The sequence below is a fragment of the Carlito syrichta genome, unplaced genomic scaffold (assembly GCF_000164805.1).
Source record: "Carlito syrichta isolate Samal-C Ts95f unplaced genomic scaffold, Tarsius_syrichta-2.0.1 Scaffold309106, whole genome shotgun sequence".
NCBI lineage: Eukaryota > Metazoa > Chordata > Mammalia > Primates > Tarsiidae > Carlito > Carlito syrichta.
In genome coordinates, this window is record NW_007253202.1 from 487,036 (window position 1) to 508,205 (window position 21,170).

The 21,170-nt window shown below is 35.0% G+C and overlaps 1 protein-coding gene across 2 annotated transcripts in view; it reads left to right on the forward strand.

Moving 5' to 3' along the window:
• Positions 1 to 21,170, forward strand: part of PARP8 (poly(ADP-ribose) polymerase family member 8) — a 194,175-nt gene that overhangs the window by 124,778 nt on the left and 48,227 nt on the right. For both annotated transcript variants that reach the window (XM_008066783.2, XM_021716967.1), the window contains 5 exons: positions 3,903 to 3,963; positions 4,408 to 4,498; positions 12,569 to 12,635; positions 18,214 to 18,339; positions 18,845 to 19,409. In XM_008066783.2, the coding sequence (XP_008064974.1) occupies positions 3,903 to 3,963; positions 4,408 to 4,498; positions 12,569 to 12,635; positions 18,214 to 18,339; positions 18,845 to 19,409 (910 nt within the window). The remainder of the gene's footprint in view (positions 1 to 3,902; positions 3,964 to 4,407; positions 4,499 to 12,568; positions 12,636 to 18,213; positions 18,340 to 18,844; positions 19,410 to 21,170) is intronic.

Sequence of the window (21,170 nt, forward strand, 5' to 3'; positions counted from 1 at the left end):
GTATTTTGGTGAGAACATTAAGGATCCTCTTTTCAAGTTATTTTGAATATTACTGTTTCCATAGTTGTCCTACTTTGCTATAGAACACCAGAAGTTATTCCTCCCGTTGAGCTATAATTTTTATTCGTTGCTCAATCTTTTCTCACCGTCTTTTTTCCCTCTACACTCCCCAGCTGCCGCACTCTTCTCTGTACTTCTCTGAGATCAGCATTTTTAGATTCCACAAATGCATGCAATCATGCTATATTTGTTTTTGTGTCTGACTTATTTCAGGTATATCCATATTGCTACAGATGACAGGATTTCCTTCATTTTTTATGACTGAGTAGTATTTTATTGTGCATATCTACCACATTTTTGTTACTCATTCATCTGTTGATAGACAATTAGGTTGATTTCAAATCTTGGGTATTGTGAATAGTGCTGCAATAAACATGGGAGGGCAAACATCTCCTCCGCATACAGATTTCATTTCCTTTGAATATATACCCTGAAGTGGAATTGCTGCATCTAACAGTAGTTTTATTTTTAATTTTTGAGGAACCTCCACACTGTTTTTCATAATGGTCGTACCAGTTTACATTTCCACAAAGTTTATATGAGTTCCCTTTTTCTTCACATCCATATCAGCATTTGTTTTTTTAAAAATCTTTTTGATACCAGCTATTCTAATTGGGATGAGGTATTAGTATGGTTTTGATATTTATTTCCCCAATGTCTAGTAATGTACTTGTTCATGTGCTTTTTGGTCATTTGTAGTGTCTTTCTGTTCAGGTCTTTTGCCCATTTTTAAGTCAGATTATTTATCTCTTAGTTACTGAGTTTTTGAGTTCCTTTATATATTCTGGAAAGTGACCTCTTGTAAAATGCATAGTTTGCAAATAATTCTCCCAGGTTATCTCTCCATTCTGTTGATTGTTTCCTTTGTTGTACAGAGGCCTTTTGTCTATTTTTGCTTTTGTTGCCTGCACTTTTGATTTCTTATTTTAAAAAATCCTTGCGCAGGCCACTGTCATGAAGCATTTTCCCTATGTTTTCTTCTAGAAGTTTTTTAGTTTAGCATCTTATATTTAAATATTTAGTCCACTTTGAGTTAACTTTTGTATATAGTGAGAAATAGTTTTATTTTTCTGCTTGGATATATCCAGTTTTCTTAGCAATATTTATGGAAGAAACTGTCCTTTCCCCAAGGTGTATTCTTAGTGCTTCATCAAAAATCAGTTGGTTATGTGTGCATTTATTTCTGTGTTCTCTGTTTTCTTCCATTGGTGTTCATGTCTGTTTTTATGCCAAATACCATCACTATTTTGGTTACCACAGCGTGGTAATACTTTTTTTTATGTCAGATAGTGTGATGTCTCAGCTTTGTTCTTTTTGTTCTTTGCTTTGGCTATTGGTGGTGCTTTATGGTTTCATTTGAACTTTAGGATTGTTTTTCTATTTCTGTGAAGAATGTCTTTGGTATTTAGATAGTGATTGCATTGACTCTGTAGATAACCTTGGACAGTATGGACATTTTAACAACATTAATTCTTCTAATCCATGATCGTGGAATTGTTTTTCCATTTATTTGTGTCTTCTTCAGTTTTTCATTTTTTACATCATTGTTTTTATTGTAGGCATATTTTACCCCTTGAGTTAAATTTATTCCCATGTGTTGATTTTTTTTTTTTTTTTTTGTAGCTATTGTAAGTGAGATTGCTTTCTTGATTTCTTTTTCGTATAGGTCACTATTGGTGTACTGAAGTTTTATTTGTTAATTTTGTATCCTGCAATTTTACTAAATTCATTTATTAGTTCTAACAGGTTTTTGGTAGTATCTTTAGGGCTTTTATATATATATATGATTATGTTGTATACAAAATGACTGATTTTTTAATTTGGATGCCCTTTATTTCCCTTTTGCTTAATTACTCTAGCTAAACTTTCAGTACTATGTTGAATAGTATTGCCATCTTTGTCTTATTCCAGATCTTAGAGGAAAGCTGTTGGACTTTAAAAAAATTTTTTATTCATTACGATGTTAACTGTGTGTTTGTTGTATATGGCCTATATTTTGTAGAGGTATATTTCTTCTGTACCTAATTTGCTCAGAGTTTTTTGTTTTTGTTGTTGGCATGAAGTGATGTTGAATTTTATCAAATATTTTTTCTATGTCTATTAAAATTACCATATTTTTTCTTGATTTTGTTAATGTGATCACAGTTATTGATTTGTGCATGTTGGACCAGCCTTGCACTCCCTTAGTCATCGTAAATGATCTTTTTAATGTGCTGTTGAATTCAGATTGCTATTATTCTGTTAGAGATTTTTGCATATGTATTCATCAGGGATATTCTCCTGTGGTCTTGTCATTGGTGTTGTTTCCTTGTTTGTTTTTGGTATTAAGATAATGCAGACCTCATAAAATGAGTTTGGAAGAATTCCTTCCTCTTCAGTTTTTTGGAATAGTTTGAAAAGCACAGATGTTCTGATGTTTTGATGCTTAAAAAAATTAATATTTATGTAATGAAATTTGTATCCCTTTTTAATGTAACATTTAGAAATATTATCATGAAGGAATAAAAAGTAGAACTTCATAAAAATGAAAATGTACTCAATGTTTTAATATATTTTAAAGGGGAGAATGGAGAAAGCACAGAAGGTAAGTTATATTTTAGTATGCTGCCTTTCTTTTTGTCATAGCTATCAAAAAGCAAAAAGGCATCCTGGATTCCTTTACTCATTAAACGATATAAAACTATTTAATCATTAAACAGTTCTTCTCCTAACCCTATAAAAGTAAGTACAATTATATGTTACATTTGGATTACTTGAATATAAAATAGAGAAAAATTGTATTGAGTACTTACTGTGTGCCAGATACTATATTTTATAGTTTCAAAGCTGCACATGCGATCAATGCCGGACTTCCCCCTTGACTTCTTATATTTCATTTAGGCAACTTTATTCATGTTCCTAAACTTCAGTTTCCTTATCTGCAAAATGAGTATAGTAATATTCACCTCACAAGGCTATGATTATGACCTATGAGATCATCCATTAAGTTTGACCTGGGTTCCAATACAAAGTGATAGTCTCTTGAATATTAACTAGAATACATACATTTAAGTCCCAGCTCTGCTATAGAGTGGTGATTATTACTCGGGCCTCAGTTTACACATGTATAAAGTGGGGATAGTACCTTTAGTGTTACAATTATAATTATAATTACAAGATTTTACAAGAATATTAAAAGCATCAATGCATGTATATGGAGAATATTAAAACTATTGTTTTTCTATTCTTTTATTAACTTAACCAAATATACTGGCTGATGGCACTACCTGGCTTGTACAAAGTTGGTCTTCATAAAGGCTTCATGTAGAACATGCTGTAGTTTCTTGTTTTAATATTGATGTAACAGATTTTTAGAGCAGCCTGTCAAAGCACAGGGACATTTAAGAAGCAGAGCACCTGGAATCAGTGATGCCTAACTGCAAGGAAATTCATGGACACATTCTTGTGTGTCCCTTCACACTCCCTCCTCATGTCATGAACTCCTTTTGCCCTTGGAAGCAGCTATTCTTCCTTAGAGCATGTAATGAAAACAGAGCAATCACATGGAAAGATTGACTTATTTACCGCAGAGAACTGGGCATGTTTAAAACTATGAGCCAAGCAATTTACATATGCATATGCTTATGTATGCACATAAAGACAGAAAGATGTCTGTTTGAGGTAAATAGGTCATAGAAAAAAACAATCCAACTACATCGAGTTAGTTGATTCATGTCCACAGTTAAATCTGAATTATCTGTAGAAATCAGAATTAGTGATTTAAGTTTTAATTAAAATAACCTAGCACATACTATCTTTTAAGAAAAATGAAAAAAAAAATTAATGTTCATCTTTACTTTCAGGGAATATGGAGCCATTGATGATGTAGATATTGATCTCCATATTGATGTTAGCTTTCTTGATGTAAGTATCAACTTATGTAATATGACTGGTACATTTATAATACCTTTATTTTTATTCTGGAGAGAATTTAATTTTCAGTTCTCTTATAATGCTATTAGTTACATATCAACTGTTAAAGTGACTTGTGAAGAAGTGCTATGACTTGTCAAAAAGCACAGATTATGTATGTATATATTTTTGCCATGGTTCTTTTAATATATTCTAAAGTTTATGGGTGCTTATAGTACTTCTTTGTATCATATGTTTTTACACTTAGTTTTTAAACATAGAAGGCAAAAATTAAGGGTATTTTGGCCTTCTTTTCACACAACAGTGGGTTTTTAGATAATTTATAGGCAAGCCTTCATGATTTATGCATTTCTTTAACATAAGCTTTAAAAGGTTTTTTTTTTTACTTTGAACTCTAAAAGATGATTAATTCATCTTTTAAATATATCTATGCAGGAGGAGATTGCTGTGGCTTGGGAAGTAATTCGAACAGAGCCTATAATTGTTCGACTACATTGTTCACTTACACAGTATTTAAATGGCCCAGGTTAGTTTTTTATTTCTCTACTTATTGTTTTGCGTATTAATTAGTTGTGCACTGTGCCTTAAGCAAAATGAGTGTTAATTTGGTAATTAAATGCTAAATAGCTTGATAATGATATTTAAATAAGATTAAATTTTAAGAAAAATGGTTTATTGCCAGTATAACTTATGGTAGCAGGAACATATAACATTTAGTTATATAGATTTTTCAGAAGTTGACAAGTTTCTGAGAAACAAAAACACATAAACAAGTACCTTGCTTATAGTAGAAACTTAGTAAATGTAAACGTACATGTTTTGGGTTGTCCTTAGACTTAATTATTTCTCTCTCTGATTCTGAGATTTAATTTTATATTTATTTATTCCACCTTTGATTACAGGTGAATTTAGCCTAACTAAATGTAATGTATTTCTGTTTTTGAAGTGGAGATCATAATAATTTTTTTGCTTACTTAATATTTAAGGAGCAATGTTGCTCTCCTTCAACTTCTAGTTGTTTACAACAAGTCGTGTCAAAACTTACTTGGTTAAAATATTTTCCCCTATGTACTAACACACACATACACACTCATACAATTATATCTACTCTACTGCTGCATTAAAAAAAAATCATAAAACTTAGTACCTTTAAAAAATGTATTATCTCTCACTGTTCTTTGGACTCAACTGGGCAGTTCTTGCTTGGAGTCTCTCATGATTTCCAGCCAGCAGTGGGTGGGGCTTATGTTGTATATAGGCCTCACTGGGTTGAGGATGTACAAGATACTAGACTTTCAAATGGCTAGCAGTTGATGCAGGTATCTTCTTGGCGTTCAGCTGGGGCTGTTGACTAGAGTGCTTAATTGGCACATAGCTTCTTCATGTGGTTTGGGCTTTTTGTATTATGTTAACTGGGGTCCAAATGCGAGTGTTCCAAGTGACAGGATGTGGAATCTACTGGGAAAAGGCACAGTGAGTCTTCCATTGTATTATATTGGTCAAAGCATTTGAAGACTTTACCCAGAACCAAGGAACAGGGACATAGCACCTCTCCAAGGTGTGACCATCTTTAATCTGCCATACATATATTATGGTGTTACATGTTTTTCTTTAGGCCTTTCAAGGAACATTTATCTATTTTTAGTTTCACATACCTGTGCTTTCAAATTTGGGAAATACAGGAAAATCTTTCATTTTGAAAACCAATCACCTGTTTTCTATTTTTGTATGATACATTCTATTTAAATTAGTCAACTTGTAATATAAGTAATATATACTAATATGATTTAATGCTAGACAAAAAATTGTTTAATATTTTTATTCTGATTATCTCAAATGCTGTATATAGAAATGTAATAAAGAAGGAAAAGAATTACTCATAAGTCCTTTGTATGAAGAAACTAAATGGTTTAGTGTTGTTTCTGTTTTCTGTGCACATATGGTTTATTTTCATAAAGTTGACTTTGAATTGTATAAATAGCTATGCACCTTAAAATTATGTCATGAGACTGTCCTCAAGTCATTAAATAATCTCTAAGGGAATGATTTGTAATAGCTGTACAATATTCCAGCCTATAGTTTTAAGTGTTTTTCATCTTTCTTTGCGTATCATGCCATATGGCTAACTACTTTTTTCTTATTTTTGTGATTTGAAATGTGCTCATTTGATTTTATTCTGTTGGTGGTTAAAAGAAAGCACTCATGTCCGAACCATACACACACTCACACACACATACACATTTATGGTTAGGAATGAAATTGGGTCAGTTAATCTCTACTCACCCATACCCCATCTGTGTGAGATGATACTGAAGCAAGCTTTTATGTAATTTTACCAGGGATCCTTTTTTTTTTTTTTTTTTTTTTTATAACCTTGAATTTAAGGCAAAGGATTTCCTTCACATTATGTCTTTAATTTTTTTTTAAAATCTTTATGGTTATGTATATGTATATTTCTTATATTATACTTTGAGTAAGGTTTACTGCAGTCTCAACCTCCTGGGCTCAGCCATCCTTCTACCTCAGTCTCCCGAGTAGATGGGACTACAGACCTGTGCCACCATGAATAGCTATTTTTAAAAAAATTTAAATATTTTAGCAATCATTTTAATTCGTGTTTAGGTGATTTTATTGTTCAGTATCACTTCTTTAGTATCAAACTCATCTTTTTTTTTTTTTCAATCTCTACTGGTTGATTTATATACCTAACAGTTTGTGAACCAAAGAAATCTGAGGGTTATGCTTTGTTGTTTCATCTTAGAATAACTTTTTTTGTGTGAATGAGAAGACAAACTTGACCAAGTAAAATTTGTAGGAATAAGGCAGTCTTCCCCAAAAAAGGCAAAAATGCTTTAGAAGCTTATGCTAACTTATGTCTGAAATGTCTAACTTTAATCTGTTTTGGTTTGTTTGTGTTTTGTTGTATATGTGTTGCACTATTTTTTCTTCTTTGTCACGATCTTCTTCTGTATTTATTTTTGCATGGTATACCTAGGTCTTAATTTGCCTCAAGTAAATTTTATGTAATTATTTATTGTTTCTTTTTTACTTGCTAGTCTCAATATGTAGATTGGATCTAGCTCCCTTGTCTCCCATGTTTTTCATTTCATTATTTTATCCTTCACATCTGAGTAATCACACTGACATTCTCCCAATCTATCTTCTACTCTATTAAGTGGATTGTTGTCCTGATTCGGTCTTGAATTTACAGTTCTCATTGTACTTTTAATTTGGTTACATTCTTTATTGTTTGCATATTATTCTCTCTTTATCATCAATTGCTTTTATTTTATTTATTCAGTATTGTTTGGGGTTTTGTTGGGAACGTCAATCAGTAATTGTCCAAGATTTATTATTTTATTCCTATAGATTTTTTTCAATATTATATTCAAGCAGAAGTTGGAATATACTTTTTTTCAGAACTAGTGGGACTTGTGTATAATTTCTTCCACTCAAAGGAGAAAAAGGGAATTCTACATCTAACCTACATTAGATTCTGCAGTTCTGAGATCTGACAGCTACAGGGATGGGTTGTGAGCTCTTTTGGTACCCTACCATGAGCCCCTTAGACTCCTTTTTCCAGATCTTTCTCCCATTCCCAGCATCTGCACAGTTGGCCACTAACAACAGCTCACACTTGGCACCTTCAGTAGACTGTCCTTAGACAGATGAGCTTTCTCTTTCCTGAAGAGAGAAAGTAAGTACTCAAAAGTTCCTTACTTCCCCCTCTCCCTCTAGTTGTGACTGGTATGAGGGTACAGTAACCTAGCTACTTTGCCTCAAGGCGCTGGACAATTTCTGAGGTGTCATTTGTGCTCTGGGTTGACCCACAGGATGGGGCCGAAGCTGGAACTTTACCTGAATCTGCACCCCTGCTTGGTCTTTTCCCTGTTCTATTCTCCTCATGTTCACATGTTCTTACTGGTTCCTCCTGAGAACAACTCTTAGTTTTTGCCCCCAATCTTCACTCAGGTTCTTATTCTGGGGTGAAGAAGAAGGTCAGCATGTGCTGAGGAATGACGTCTTGCTAGGACAACTCTGCCAATCCTGGAGGAAGCATTCTCAAGAGTCTACTCTGTTTCATGGGTTACTGGCTCCTTTTTTTGAGAGTGACAGTGGCTTCTAGTTAGCGTCCACCTCTTTCATAGGATGGGGAGTTTTACACCAGTCCTTTAGGGCCCCTTAAGATTGGTTCTATTTGTTCTACTTGTGTAAAATTGGCTGGAAATTTCTCACGTGAGGGTGACATTACTTCATATTTCTGGTCCTTTGGCTGGTTTTCTCCTGTTTCTGTTAGGCACTGGTCATCATGGTGTTTGTGCAACAGTAATTACTCACATTACCATCTTACTAGTAATTTCTTCAAGAGGTTTTATTTTTTCCTTATTGTACTAGTAAACAATGTGGACTTTACAGTTTAGAGATATGCTGTCCATTACAGTTGTCACTAGTCACATGTGGGTACTGAGCACCTAGGATGTGGTTAGTCAGAATTGAAATGTAAGTGTAAAATATGTAATTTATAATAAATAAGAAAGTAAAAATAAAAAATAAAATTTGAGGAAAAGTATGATTTAAAATATATAGCAACCTGAACTGGAGACAATATTACTAAAAAGGAACATATACTTGGTTATTCTGGAGAAATAATTGGATTTTATCCTAGTTTTGTGATTTAGATTATTGCAAGAAAATAAAAAAGTGAGAAAATATTTCTTGGTGAGTGTTTGCAATGTGTCTTTGGGAGAGGTATCAGCATTTATAGTAAAATGAATTTACAAAAAATGTATGACAAATGCAAGATTTTGACCACCCTACTTAACAGTTCTTTTTGAAAAGTATTCCTGTGTTTTGGAAATGTATTAATAACACTTATTTGACCTACCATGTTTGGTTAGGGCTAAACTGACAATATATCTACGAGTGAACGGGGATGATAAGAATGAAGATATGTATTTCTTTGTCTACTTTGAAATTAAAGATAAAGCATATTTTTATTGTACATGGAGAAATATACTTCAAATAAAGATATTATGTAATTTGTTATGATTTCTATGATAATATGTATATTTTCCATAATTGCTGATATAGAAGTGTAGTTTCTTATTTCAAGGACAAGGCTTTTTTTTAGTTGAAATGAATATTTTTCTGTTCATATCATTTCATTATTTATTGGTACCTCCATGCTTATACGATCATCATGTCAGAATAACTTCACATGTCTTGGGCAGGCCTCACTTCCCAACTGCATTTATATGAGAGATCAGAAAAAAATGGAAATACTTTCACTTTTTGTTAAAAAAAAAAAAAATATATATATATATATATTTTTTGCCAGTACATTTCTGTCAAGTTCTCCCTCATTTCCTTCCCTCTGAAAATGAACCTTATGGGAAATTTATGTTTGAGATAAACTTGTGTATAAATTTGGGAAGAAGAGACATTTCTGTAATATTTACTTATCCTTTACAAGAACATTTGTAGTTTTAGTTTTATATATCAGTACAATTTTTTGTTTTGTTTTTGTTTTTGTTTTTGGCTTAGGGCACTAATTTGAACTAAGTTTATTCCTGAGAACTTATTTGCATAGTTGGACTTTTATAGTCCAGTTTATTTTCTAACTCATTATTGGTTGTCAGGAAACTATTAATTTTTAAAAACAATGAAAAAAATAATTTAAATGTTTTTAGAGCTACAGAAAAATTGCAAATAGTAAAGTTCCCATATACGCCATACCCCTTTTCCTGATTATTAATATTTTACATTAATACAATAAATATAATTATATTAATTTTAACAGTAATGTGTGTTTATCACTTGAATTGTGGAATATTTTTGAAAATAGCAGTTTGTGAGTTCATGAAGTATGCTCTAAAATTCTGGTTCATTTAGATTTTATGCTACTGAGTCAATTTTTATAACTCATATTTTTCTAGAAAATGTATTATTTTAATAAAGTATTGACACTTATTTTCTAATTCATCTGGTGATTAAGTTTTGTTCTTTGTATTATTAATGTCTACAAATAATTCATTTACTCTGAAAAAACATTTGTGTTTATTATTCTCTCATTCTCTTTGTCATTCTGTTTCTAAGTATTATACACAAATTTCTCCAGTTAAGGTTTTAGTGCTTCTCATGCATGGTGGACTTCTCTATTTTCTTGTGACCCTTTTGTTTTTCTCCCTTCTTCTTCACTTTTTATGTCTGCTTCAGAAGAGATTGTTTAAGTCTTTGTATAAAGAGCACAATGTGTTCTCATTTAATTCTGAGTTTTCAAGTTGCTAGAATTTTTTATTCACTTTTGAATTTTGATAGTCCTGAGTTTTGGACAATGGGGTTGGAGTGATGTCTACTCTGTTCCTCACTCTGCATAAGGATTAGTGTGTCCTCAGGAAAGGAACTAATGGGTAATACTAACACAAATTTCCTTAGTTAATGGAGTATTTGCACCCCAGAGTAATGGCCAACACAGGGAGTGAGGCTATCTGGGGATACCATGTTAGCTTATAAGGTGGAACAAATGTGATGTGCAAAGGTCCTATGAGAAGGACAGTCTTTGCTCTAATTATCTGCTGTCACAACTGCTGCTGTGAATGGCAGTATCTGAGCTCTTGTATAATGGCATCCTTCTCACTTGGACAATTGTTTCCATCCCTTTCACCTAAAACACCATTTCAGCAATTCAACTCTCCTTCTCCTCTCTGTGCTATTCATTTCTCTTTTTTCCCCAAGATTTCTACCAGCAAACAGATATTCCCTCTTACTTCATTCCCTCTTCAGTTAGGACTCTAATACTCTGTCTTCCTTGGCTGTTAAATTTCTCGATTCGATTTGTTTTCACTCACTTCTTTTTGTTTCCTCTTTCTTTTCTCTCATCAAATCCTCTCAAGACAGGTTTTGGTCCCATCATTTCACAAACATTGCTCTTGTCAGTGTCACCAGTGTCAGTTTTGCTAAATGACCCATAACCAATTTTGAGTCCTCATCTTAATCGACTTAGCAGTATTTAATAACAGTTTACCTCCTCCTTGAAAATCCTTTCTGAATTTGTGTTCAGATCAGCAGCACTCTGGAATCTTCCGTCCTTCTGGCCATTTCTCCTCAGCCTGCTTTGCTGAGTTGGGCTCAGGGCCTAATCCTCAGACTTACTTTCTTATCCACCTACACTCACTGAGTGGTTTCTCATCCAGCCTCGTGCCTTTAAATATATATATACACACACACTGGCTGTTCCAAATGTATATATCTTTAGTACATTCCTCTCACCTCAGTGCCTAAATTTTGGACTTCTTTATCCAATTTGCCTACTCATTTTTCCATTCCAGTGTCAAATTTAAAATATGTAGTTGGATAACTTGCCTTACCTACCTCACCACGCCTGTTCCTCCTGCAGTCCTTTACATTCCAGGAATTGGCAAATTTTGTGCCTCTGGTTGCTTAGGCCGTAATTCTTAGATTCATCTTTGGCTCCTCTGTTTTTCACAACTCAAATCCAGTCCATCAGCCAAATCTGTCAGCTCTCCTAGAAGTGTGCCTTCTAAATGTTCAACACCTCCACAGTCCTAAGCCCTATATATCTTGCCTCACTTACTGCAAAAACTTTCCTGTCCGATTTTCCTATTTCTCTCTTGGTGCTTTAACCAAGAGATCCTACACAGCGCCCCACCCCTTCCAACCCCCTACTTCCTACCATGCTCCTTCCCTCTTGCTCTCATCTCCCTCCTGTTCTCATCTCTTGACATGATACCTTGTTTCACTCCGCTCCCTACACTGGTCTCCACCTGTTTCTTGAATATATAAGCACATTTTCTCCTCCGGGGCTTTTTGCCTTTGTTATTTCCTCTGGCTGGGACATTTTCTTCCTTTTTGTTCCTTTCTAGTGTTGAAACTTCTTATGCCCATATAATCTGCAGCCCGTATAGCTTTTCTCCTCTTTATTTTTCTCCAGAGCCTTTATCACCATGTAGCGTTGTATGTTTCCTCACCTGGTTTTCATGGGAGCAATGGTATTTGTGTGTGTTTATTTTTGCTCTTCTATCTCTAGTGACTGGCACAATAGACATTCGAGAAACACTCTTTAAACCAGTGAGTCATAATAAGTAACTTTTTTGAGAGGTTATTAATTTCATAAATATGTAGTTATTGATATAATAAATAAATGAGTATGTGCACACACACACACACCTGGTAAAAGTATGAACCATCTAAAAGGATATACACAGTGAAAAGCAAGTCTCCTATGCCTTTCCTCAGCTCCCATTATTTACTTCTAGAAAGACAACACAAGTCTTTTGTCGACTTAAAAAACTGTATACTAACTCTGCTACACATGGCTCTTTCAGCTATTGCTTATCTTAGAGATAATTTTTCCTCATTATATATATTCATTTACATATGCACACATACCTTAATATATAATGACTAATAATGATCTCCTATATGTATATAGCATGATAGCAATGTATAGGACTGAGTGTATACTTTTCAAGTGTATGTTTATGTATATACACATACTACCGTTTCAGTGTTTTTCGTGGCTGATGGTTGAGTTTCAAGTCAATATTTGACTATGTTTTTTTTTTTCCCTTTCCAGTGCCTACTGTTGATGTTTTTCAGATTTCCACAAAAGAACGATTTGGATTGGGGCATCAGCTAAAAAAGTAAGTTTGCTGCAGTGCAAATAATAAAAATAAATAAAAAACCTTTATTCAGTAAAAGCTTTTGATGTGAGCTACTTACAAGTTGAAATCATCCTGATGCTACAAGCTGTATTCATTTTGTTAGCAGAGCTCACTTTTCAGCCTAGGCTAGGGTTCTCCTATTTGCTGTTCGAGATTCACTCTCCTCACTCTAACAGTCTACCCAGAGAGGCTAAACTTTGTGGACACAGCCTTTTATGTCTCTGGGTTCTTAATGTGACCAATAGTGGGAGGAAGGAAAGTGAGGTGGGGTTATTTCCTGCCCTGGTTTCTTCCTCAGGAGGTCCCCTGGAGCTAACTTGTCTTTCGCCTGAAGCTTCCCTTTCTGCTCCAGGCTGCAGTCTTTGCATGACTTTCTCTCTTCCTGGGTTCTACTCATGGTTCTCACGGCTTTTTCTGGGGGCCTGGAGGTGGTGTCAGTTGAGCAGCCATAGTTTAGTAGCAGCCCTGGGTTGCTGACCCATCCCCCATACCTACACTTTGAAACATTCCTTTTGTAAATAAGCTCTTTATTTTCTTTTTGGATCTTGACACATACAATGACTTAATTTATCTGTATAAATGGACTTGGTTCTTCAAAAATATAGTATGTACATAATTTGAATAGGCAGATACATTCTTTAATGTGTCATTATTAGTACATACAAGATCTGACAATTAAGTTTGAGAACTCCTCCTAGAAAAAAGTGCTACACACCTTATTACTGAGTATTACTACAATCACCTTCAAAGCTCTCCCCTTGGGAAGTTATGTACCGATGCCAGCACCTAGTCCACCCATCAAAGCTATTTCGGAACTCCTTTTTCTGGAACAGCCATCAGAGCTGTCATCGTATTACACTTGATGTCCTGAATGTCATCAAAGTGTCTTCCTTTCAATACTTCCTTTATCTTCAGGTAAAGAAAAAAGTCACTGGGGACCAGATCAGATGAGTAGGGAGGGCATTCCAATACAGCTATTTGTTTACTGGTTAGCAGCTCTCTCACAGATGGTACTGTGTGAGCTGGTGCATTGTTGCTCCTTCGGGAACGTTTTTGCATATACCTTTCTCATGCCAAGATTTTCAGTTAAGATTTTCTTGTTTTTCTATTGATGTTTATTTGGTTACCATGCTTCTCACAGTCAGCTTACAATTTTGATACATAGTTTGACCAATGTTTGCAATGTTTTTGTCAGTTCTGCTCGTTACTGGTCATCCTGACCTCTCTTCATCAGTGACACTTTCTCTCCCCCCAGAAATTCAATTCATTTGTACACTGACATTTTGTTCATGGCATTATCGCCATACACTTGGACTAACATGTCCCTGTTTTCACTTCCAGCCTTGTCAAGTTTAGCAAGAAATTTAATGTTTATTCGTTGTTCTAATTCAAGCCCCCAACATTTTCGTGCTGGCACACAAATATGTGCAACAATGAATGCCTCTCAGCAAGACACCACTACACGTCAAGACAAACACAGTTGTGAGACATTGACATACCACGGTTATGAAACCGTACCGAGTTGCTTATACTGTGCTGCCAATGTAAGTGCAAGGTGGCAAGTTCGAAAACTTAATTGTCAGACTTCATATAGCCATTAGACCTTTATATAGTCTTTATATAGTCATTTATATAGACTTTATATAGTCATCTATATAGTCTTTATATAGACTTTATATAGTCATTAGGGTTCTGGCACACTTTGTTATTTTCTAATGACCCGAAATAGAAATAAATTATAATACTTTCAAGCATCAGGAAAAGATAAATGAAGGTTTTGCCTCTTAAATCTCACAGGGGCTTTTTGGTAATTTTTCCCATTGTTCAACTCTAATTTGCTTTTGTTTTCCAGTCTTTAAGTCTATTTTATAGAAAACATCTTTTTCAGAAAAAAAAAACTGAAAAAGAAAACACTGATAGAGCCACATATGATGACACCAGAAAGAAATTGCTTCTTACAGTAGATAAAGAACACTGATAAATTGTAGACACAATAATTGCCTTTCAATTTTTTTTCTAAAAACACATGATCCCTAGTGTGATCTAAGGCATCCAGTGGGGCCCATTGACTTGTGTTTTGTTGTGGATCCAGAGTGCTGCTTGTGCTTTTCCATGAAGAAAATAAGGATATTTTTCATATGTTCTCCTTTAGCGGCCTTCCATGCAGAGAGACTGCAGCTCTTTCTTTAGACGTGGAGTCTGGATGAGTCTCCACCTCCTATAAAAAGACATAAAACGACCCCATTTGAACTGACTTTTCAGATACTATACTTATTAACATATCAACTTTAAGAATTTGTATTTGTGGAGAATTCCTGAAGGACCATATTTTCTCATGACTGACCTGAAACAGATGCAGTGGTCAGTGTCACATTTGGTAAACACCAGTTTTTCTTTAAATATGTACAGCCTAAAATTAGATATAAATTCTTTATATGTAGCATTTCACATCTGTAAAACAAAATTCAATTTACGACATAAGTGCAAATAAAGATAAAACACTCAAAATTCAAATTAATACCACTAATTTAATGGGTGATGTTTTGCTAAAGCTGCTTCACCACTGCAGTATGAGTGTAATACTAGCTGCTCTAGTGTACAGTCCCTTTGAAATCAGCATGGGGAATATTAGGAAGACACCCATATGTACATACTTTTCTCTTACTATCCCAGAACCTTTGTTCACATAGCTGGCTGTGACATTGTCTGCTCTTGACTTGATTCAAGTATATAGATTACCTTGAAGTTTCCTTCCTTCCTTCCTTCCATCCATTCAGCCAGTGGGAATGGTTGTAGTACTTTTGTTGCCAACACAATTGTAAACACAAACTCAGATGTAAATACTGAACTCTCCTAGTGGCACTCTGTCATGAGGAGGTGGCTGTTAAACCAAATGTGTTCATCTGTATTCTTCACATTACCCTTAAAATTAAACACAGCTTTATATGTCCTATCGAAAACAACTTCTGCATCCAAGAACAACTAGGAATCCTGGTATCCAAGTTTTAGAATTACTGATCTTAGCTATTGAAGTCATACTATCCAAAGATTAAAGTGGTCAAGAATTTAAGCTATTTAACTTGTTAGGTGTTTTTTTGTTGTTGTTTGTTTTGCTTATCAAGATTAGGTAAGCACTCGCCAGATTTCCCAGGGAATCACGCACAGGGATAGCAGTTTTCCATTAGAAGAAATTCTACGACTACTTGGTATAAATGTTATGTCAGTGGAGATTTCAGATTAGGCACAGGTATAAATGAGAATCCTAATATTATGATTACGCTTAAATCCTACTGAAATCTTGGGTGAAAAAAATATTCAAATATGAAGAAGTATAAGATAAAAGTTTTTTTGTCCTTACTCTGTACTGTGAATTTGGAATCATGGCTTCCTTCGTTGCAGTTTTACCCCTTTTTTCTCACCATTTCTGCTAATGGGACCCAAAATAATTCAGTACATGATTGTTTCTTTTTGAACTCATCAAAACTAGCAGAAGAAAGGTTGGAGTAGTAACCATAAGTGATATGCTTTCTGGCAGTCTGAATTAGTTTGTTAAGCCCTAAAGGATCTTGAGGAATTTGATAATTGGCCTCAAGCTAGGAGTCACATCTGTCCGTTTTGAATAATAGACTTTATACATATGACAACCCTTATTTAATAATATACATACTGTAGCTCTGTTGATTTTTATCCATGATTTTTTTTGTTGTTCCAAAAGCAATTCATGTTGAAATAATTGAGACAAGCATGAAAAACAGATAATGCTGAAGTGATTTTTGAAAGAAAAGCAAAATGTTTTTTTAAATGCATGTTTAATTGCAAAATTTCACATCTATTTAAATATCAGTGTTAGGAGACCCTCCTTCACTGCCACTGATAAGATGGGATACAGAGAAGCCATGCCAGTCTAGGATGCTTCTCAAAAAAGACAGCACTGTGTCAAATTTCACAGTTGCCATTCCAGAATTATTTTAAAGCATTGATTAAGGATCTATACTATTATTAGGAATTATCCAATTCCTGCTTTATGATGATAACTAAAAATATGTATCCATATCCAAATTTTTAAAAATAGCATATTTATAGGTAACTGAACTGTGCTGAAGATACAGTTTGCTGTCTTTTTGTGAGGGGGACTGAGAAAACCCTCGGAATTGTCTTTTGGAGGGCAGATCCCTTGTAGTACATACAGACTTCCTTGCTAGGTAAGCTTTTTAGGAACCCATAGACATCAGTGTACTAGCTAACATTGTAGTGAGAGGCTGTGTTTGTTTCCAGTGGGGTTTTTTTTGGAGGTTCTTTCAACATGTTTGCCCGTTTCATGATGGACGATTTATGAGAGCACCTGCCCACACAGTGCTCAACAGTTTTTAGACCAAAAATGGCATGGCCTCCATGCCCCACCCACCCTATTTACCAGATCTCACCCCTGTCGACTTTTTGTTCTCAAAGGGAAACATTTTGCTTATGTGGAAGAGGTGAAACAAAAAACAGCAAAAGCACTAGAAGCCATCAAAATTGATAAGTTTAAAAACTTGAGTACCTGTACTACCAGCACTTTGGGAGATGGAGGTGAGTGGGTTGCCGGAGCCCGAGGGTTCGAGACCAGCGCTAGCAACTTGGCAAGACCTCGTCTCTACAACAAATAAAAAATCAGCCGGGTGTGGTAGCTCACGCCTATAGTTCCAGCTACTTAAAAGGCTGTGGCAAAAGGATCACCTGAGCCCAGTCGACATGGGGTGTCCATGAGTGTGCCACTGCACTCCACCTGGGTGACAGAATGAGATTCTGACTCAAACAAAGCAAAACAAAGAAACTTGTTTTCCTTCTATCTTTAAAAGTTACATAATAATTAGTAACAAAAAATTTTAAAAATTGAATTTCCAGCACCTACAGTATAATTCAGAATATTTTTGCCATTTCAACTAATGTTGTTGATATCTTTATTTATTTATTTATTTATTTATTTTTTGAGTTGGAGTCTCACTTTGTCACCCAAGCTGGAGTGCAGTGGCAAGCTCAGGGCCACTTCAGCCTCGACTTACTGGGCTCAGGTAATTATGCTGCCTCAGCTTTCCAAGTAGTTGGCTCTACAAGCATGCGCCACCATGCCTGGCTAATTTTTTTGATTTATTGTAGAGAAGAGGTCTCACCAAGTTGCCCAGGCTACCCTCATACCCATGGGCTCAGGCAGTCCTCTCGCTGGGATTACAGGCATGAGCCACCATGCCCGGCCTGTGTTAATATCTTTATATCTTTATTCTTATATGAGTTTTTCTTTCATTTGGACTATTGATTATATCCCACTAATAATTATAATTTAATACTTTTAATAAACAGTAATTATTGTCATTTACTGTGATAGAATTAGTCTAGTAAAGTCCTGGGCTATCTGATGTTTTCCTATACATGAAAAATTGTGTATGTTTCTAAATTAGTACCTCGTTGATTTCGGTGTATTCATTTTCCTCTGATAAATGCATTCTCTACATATTAAGTACGAACTATTCATTGAAGTTACCTTGGAAATGTGATAACAGAATTACCTTTGGATCGACAGGATTATGCAAACGTTTGTTACACAGCAGTGGAAACAGAGCAAAGAAAAATCCAATTGCCTGCACAATAAAAAGTTGTCAGAGAAGAAAGCAAAGTCTCCCCTGCATTTATTTTCTACTTTGCGCAGGTTGGTAACAGGCACCTTCCTTATTGTCTTACTAAATGCTGAGCATGTGACAGTGATACCCCAGGCTTAGTGCATTCTTTCTATAGTCTGGTCATCTGTTTATTTTTTTATGACTTAAAAAAAACAACTAAGTTACATGCATTTCATCAAAAAGCATAAATACTCATTTCTATGTTTAACGTTTTCTTTAACATTGGTTAATTTACTAAAATTACATTATTTGTTTTCTAATCACCTACAGTTTTCTCTACCAAACTTAGTTCCTTATAGGACTTTGGGATAGGTAGAAGGAAGTAAAGAATCTTAGAGCCTTTTTTTTCTTTAAAGGATTAAATTCCTGTGATCATTCTGCAGATACCTGTGATTTCAGTTTTAACTGGGTAGGCTACATTAAAGGGGGTGGTAAAATATTTATAGCATAGTCAAATTTTGTTTGAGCATGGCAGGTGTTCTCCATGGTCTGTTATACCCATGATGTGCCCTGTGTTATTTTTCAATTCTGAAGGTCGCCGAGTTATCCACCCCCTGGTTGTGGTAAAAGCAAATCCAAACTGAAATCTGAGCAAGATGGAATCTCCAAAACACATAAGCTGCTGCGGAGGACTTGTTCCAGCACAGTCAAGACGGATGACGTGTGTGCCACAAAGTCACACAGGACCTTTGGTCGCTCCCTGTCTAGTGACCCCAGGGCTGAGCAGGCAATGACAACGATTAAATCGCACAAACTCTTGAACCGTCCCTGCCCTGCAACGGTTAAGCCAGAGGATTGCCTCACTCTTAAGTCACATAAACTATTGACTCGATCTTGTTCTGGAGATCCTCGCTGTGAGCACAATACCAACTTGAAGCCCCATAAACTGTTAAGCAGGTCTTACTCCAGCAATCTCAGAATGGAAGAAATATATGGTCTGAAAAATCACAAGTTGCTCAGCAAGTCCTACTCCAATGCCCCCAAGTCATCCAAAACTGAGCTTTTCAAGGAACCTAACGCAGAGGGCAGGAGGCTCTCTCTTACCTCAGGGCTTATTGGTATCCTAACACCATCTTCATCTTCATCTTCCCAGCCTGCTGTGCGTAAATATTTTCATGTTGAGTTCTTAAATGTTAGCTAAGGTGCAGTAGAATATATATATGGTAAGATCTGGTAGAGGAAAGAAGCAAAACTTTTTTTGTTGTTTTATTTACTTTTTTTCTTTTTGGAAATTATTTTGTGTACCAGACATTTGTAACTGGCACTGAAATGTCAGTTTCTTTGTTTTGTTTGTTTGTTTGTTTTGAGTAGGGATCTAACTCTGTCACCCAGACTGGAATGCAGTGGCATGCTACTCATGGCCACTGCAGCCTTGATCTGCTGGGTTCAGGCAATCCTTCAGCCTCAGCCTTCAAAGTAGCTGGAATTATAGGGGCATGCTACCACGCCCGGCTTATTTTTTGATTTATTGTAGAGATGGAGTCTTGCCAAGTCACCCAGGTTGGTCTCGAACCCCAGGGCTCAGGCAATCCTCTTGTCTCAGCCTCCCAGAGTGCTGAGATTATAGGTTTGACCCACCATACCCGGCCCATCAGTTTTGATTCTGAAAAAGTACTGTAGCTATTGATTTGAGATCTAATCCAAATTCCTGTCATAATAATGAATGCTACTAAAAATGGAAGGAAGCAGTTGAATTCACTGAGCCTTTTCCTTTAAACAAGCTTATAATTTTAATGTTTTATTGAGTAGGTTTATTGCTTTCTGGTTATATGTAAGTGGACAACTTTGCCCCATGTGCATCATTACCTGTGAAGAGAAACAACATTTACAACTGTCATCCCAGAGCCTCACTTAAAGTTGTTCTTGTCCACTTTATACTGAAGTCACTTTATGCCGAAGTTGTTTTCTTGGAGACATGGGGCCAGGAGATGACGTTAATAATAATTATTTTTGGTGGTACTTAAGGAGAATAAGTCTTACACAAAATTTATCACTAGAATTATTGGCATGATAGCCAATTTCAGGTAGAGAAATTATGTCTATCCTTCACATATTAAAAGTAACTGATGAAAAGTGTTGATTCCTTTTGCTAAATATGTATGTGTGTATGTTAGGGGTGTATATTTAGTTCTAACCATTAATATGAATATGCTCAGTGATAGAGGAAACAAAAAAAAAGACACTTTTCAGAAAGCAGTGTCATTATATGTATGTACTTCTAAAATTAAATTATAAATTACATTATAAAATTATATTTATTTTATAAAAATCATTATGAAGATAATTTTATTTGAATATCCTAAAAGTCTATTTCTATTCAAAGATAAGCATTGACGACATGGAGAATTGAACCATTACACAGTTGAACCATTACATAGTGGAAAGTTTCCCAGGATAGTTTTATCCAAGGAGGATCATTTCAAATATTCTGTAAAAGAAAGTGTCTTAATGACCTCTTCTGTGCCTAAGCATAATACAGTTTACTGTATTATGTTGTGCCACTTTCAGTAGCTGTCTAGTATTTCTTTGGAGGGATAATTGTATTTGATTGTAATATAAGACTGAAGTACGCTAATGAAGTGATGTGAGCATTTGCTGATGAATAATAGAGGAAACAAGTTTTGTGATGTAAAGATGTCAGTCTTTTTTACTAGAAGATCAGAAATTAAGAATGCTATTCATTTAGTGTAGGCAAAGATGGCTGTAGTAATGGCAGAAAGGGTATAATAGAGTGAATAAGGCAATTCTAAAATCTTGATGTCCTAATCAGTGACTTAATTATATTTTATGTGCTTTTAGATTACTTTTGTATTCACTGTTGCAAAATGTAAAAGGCTATGATTTATACATTTTTCTAATT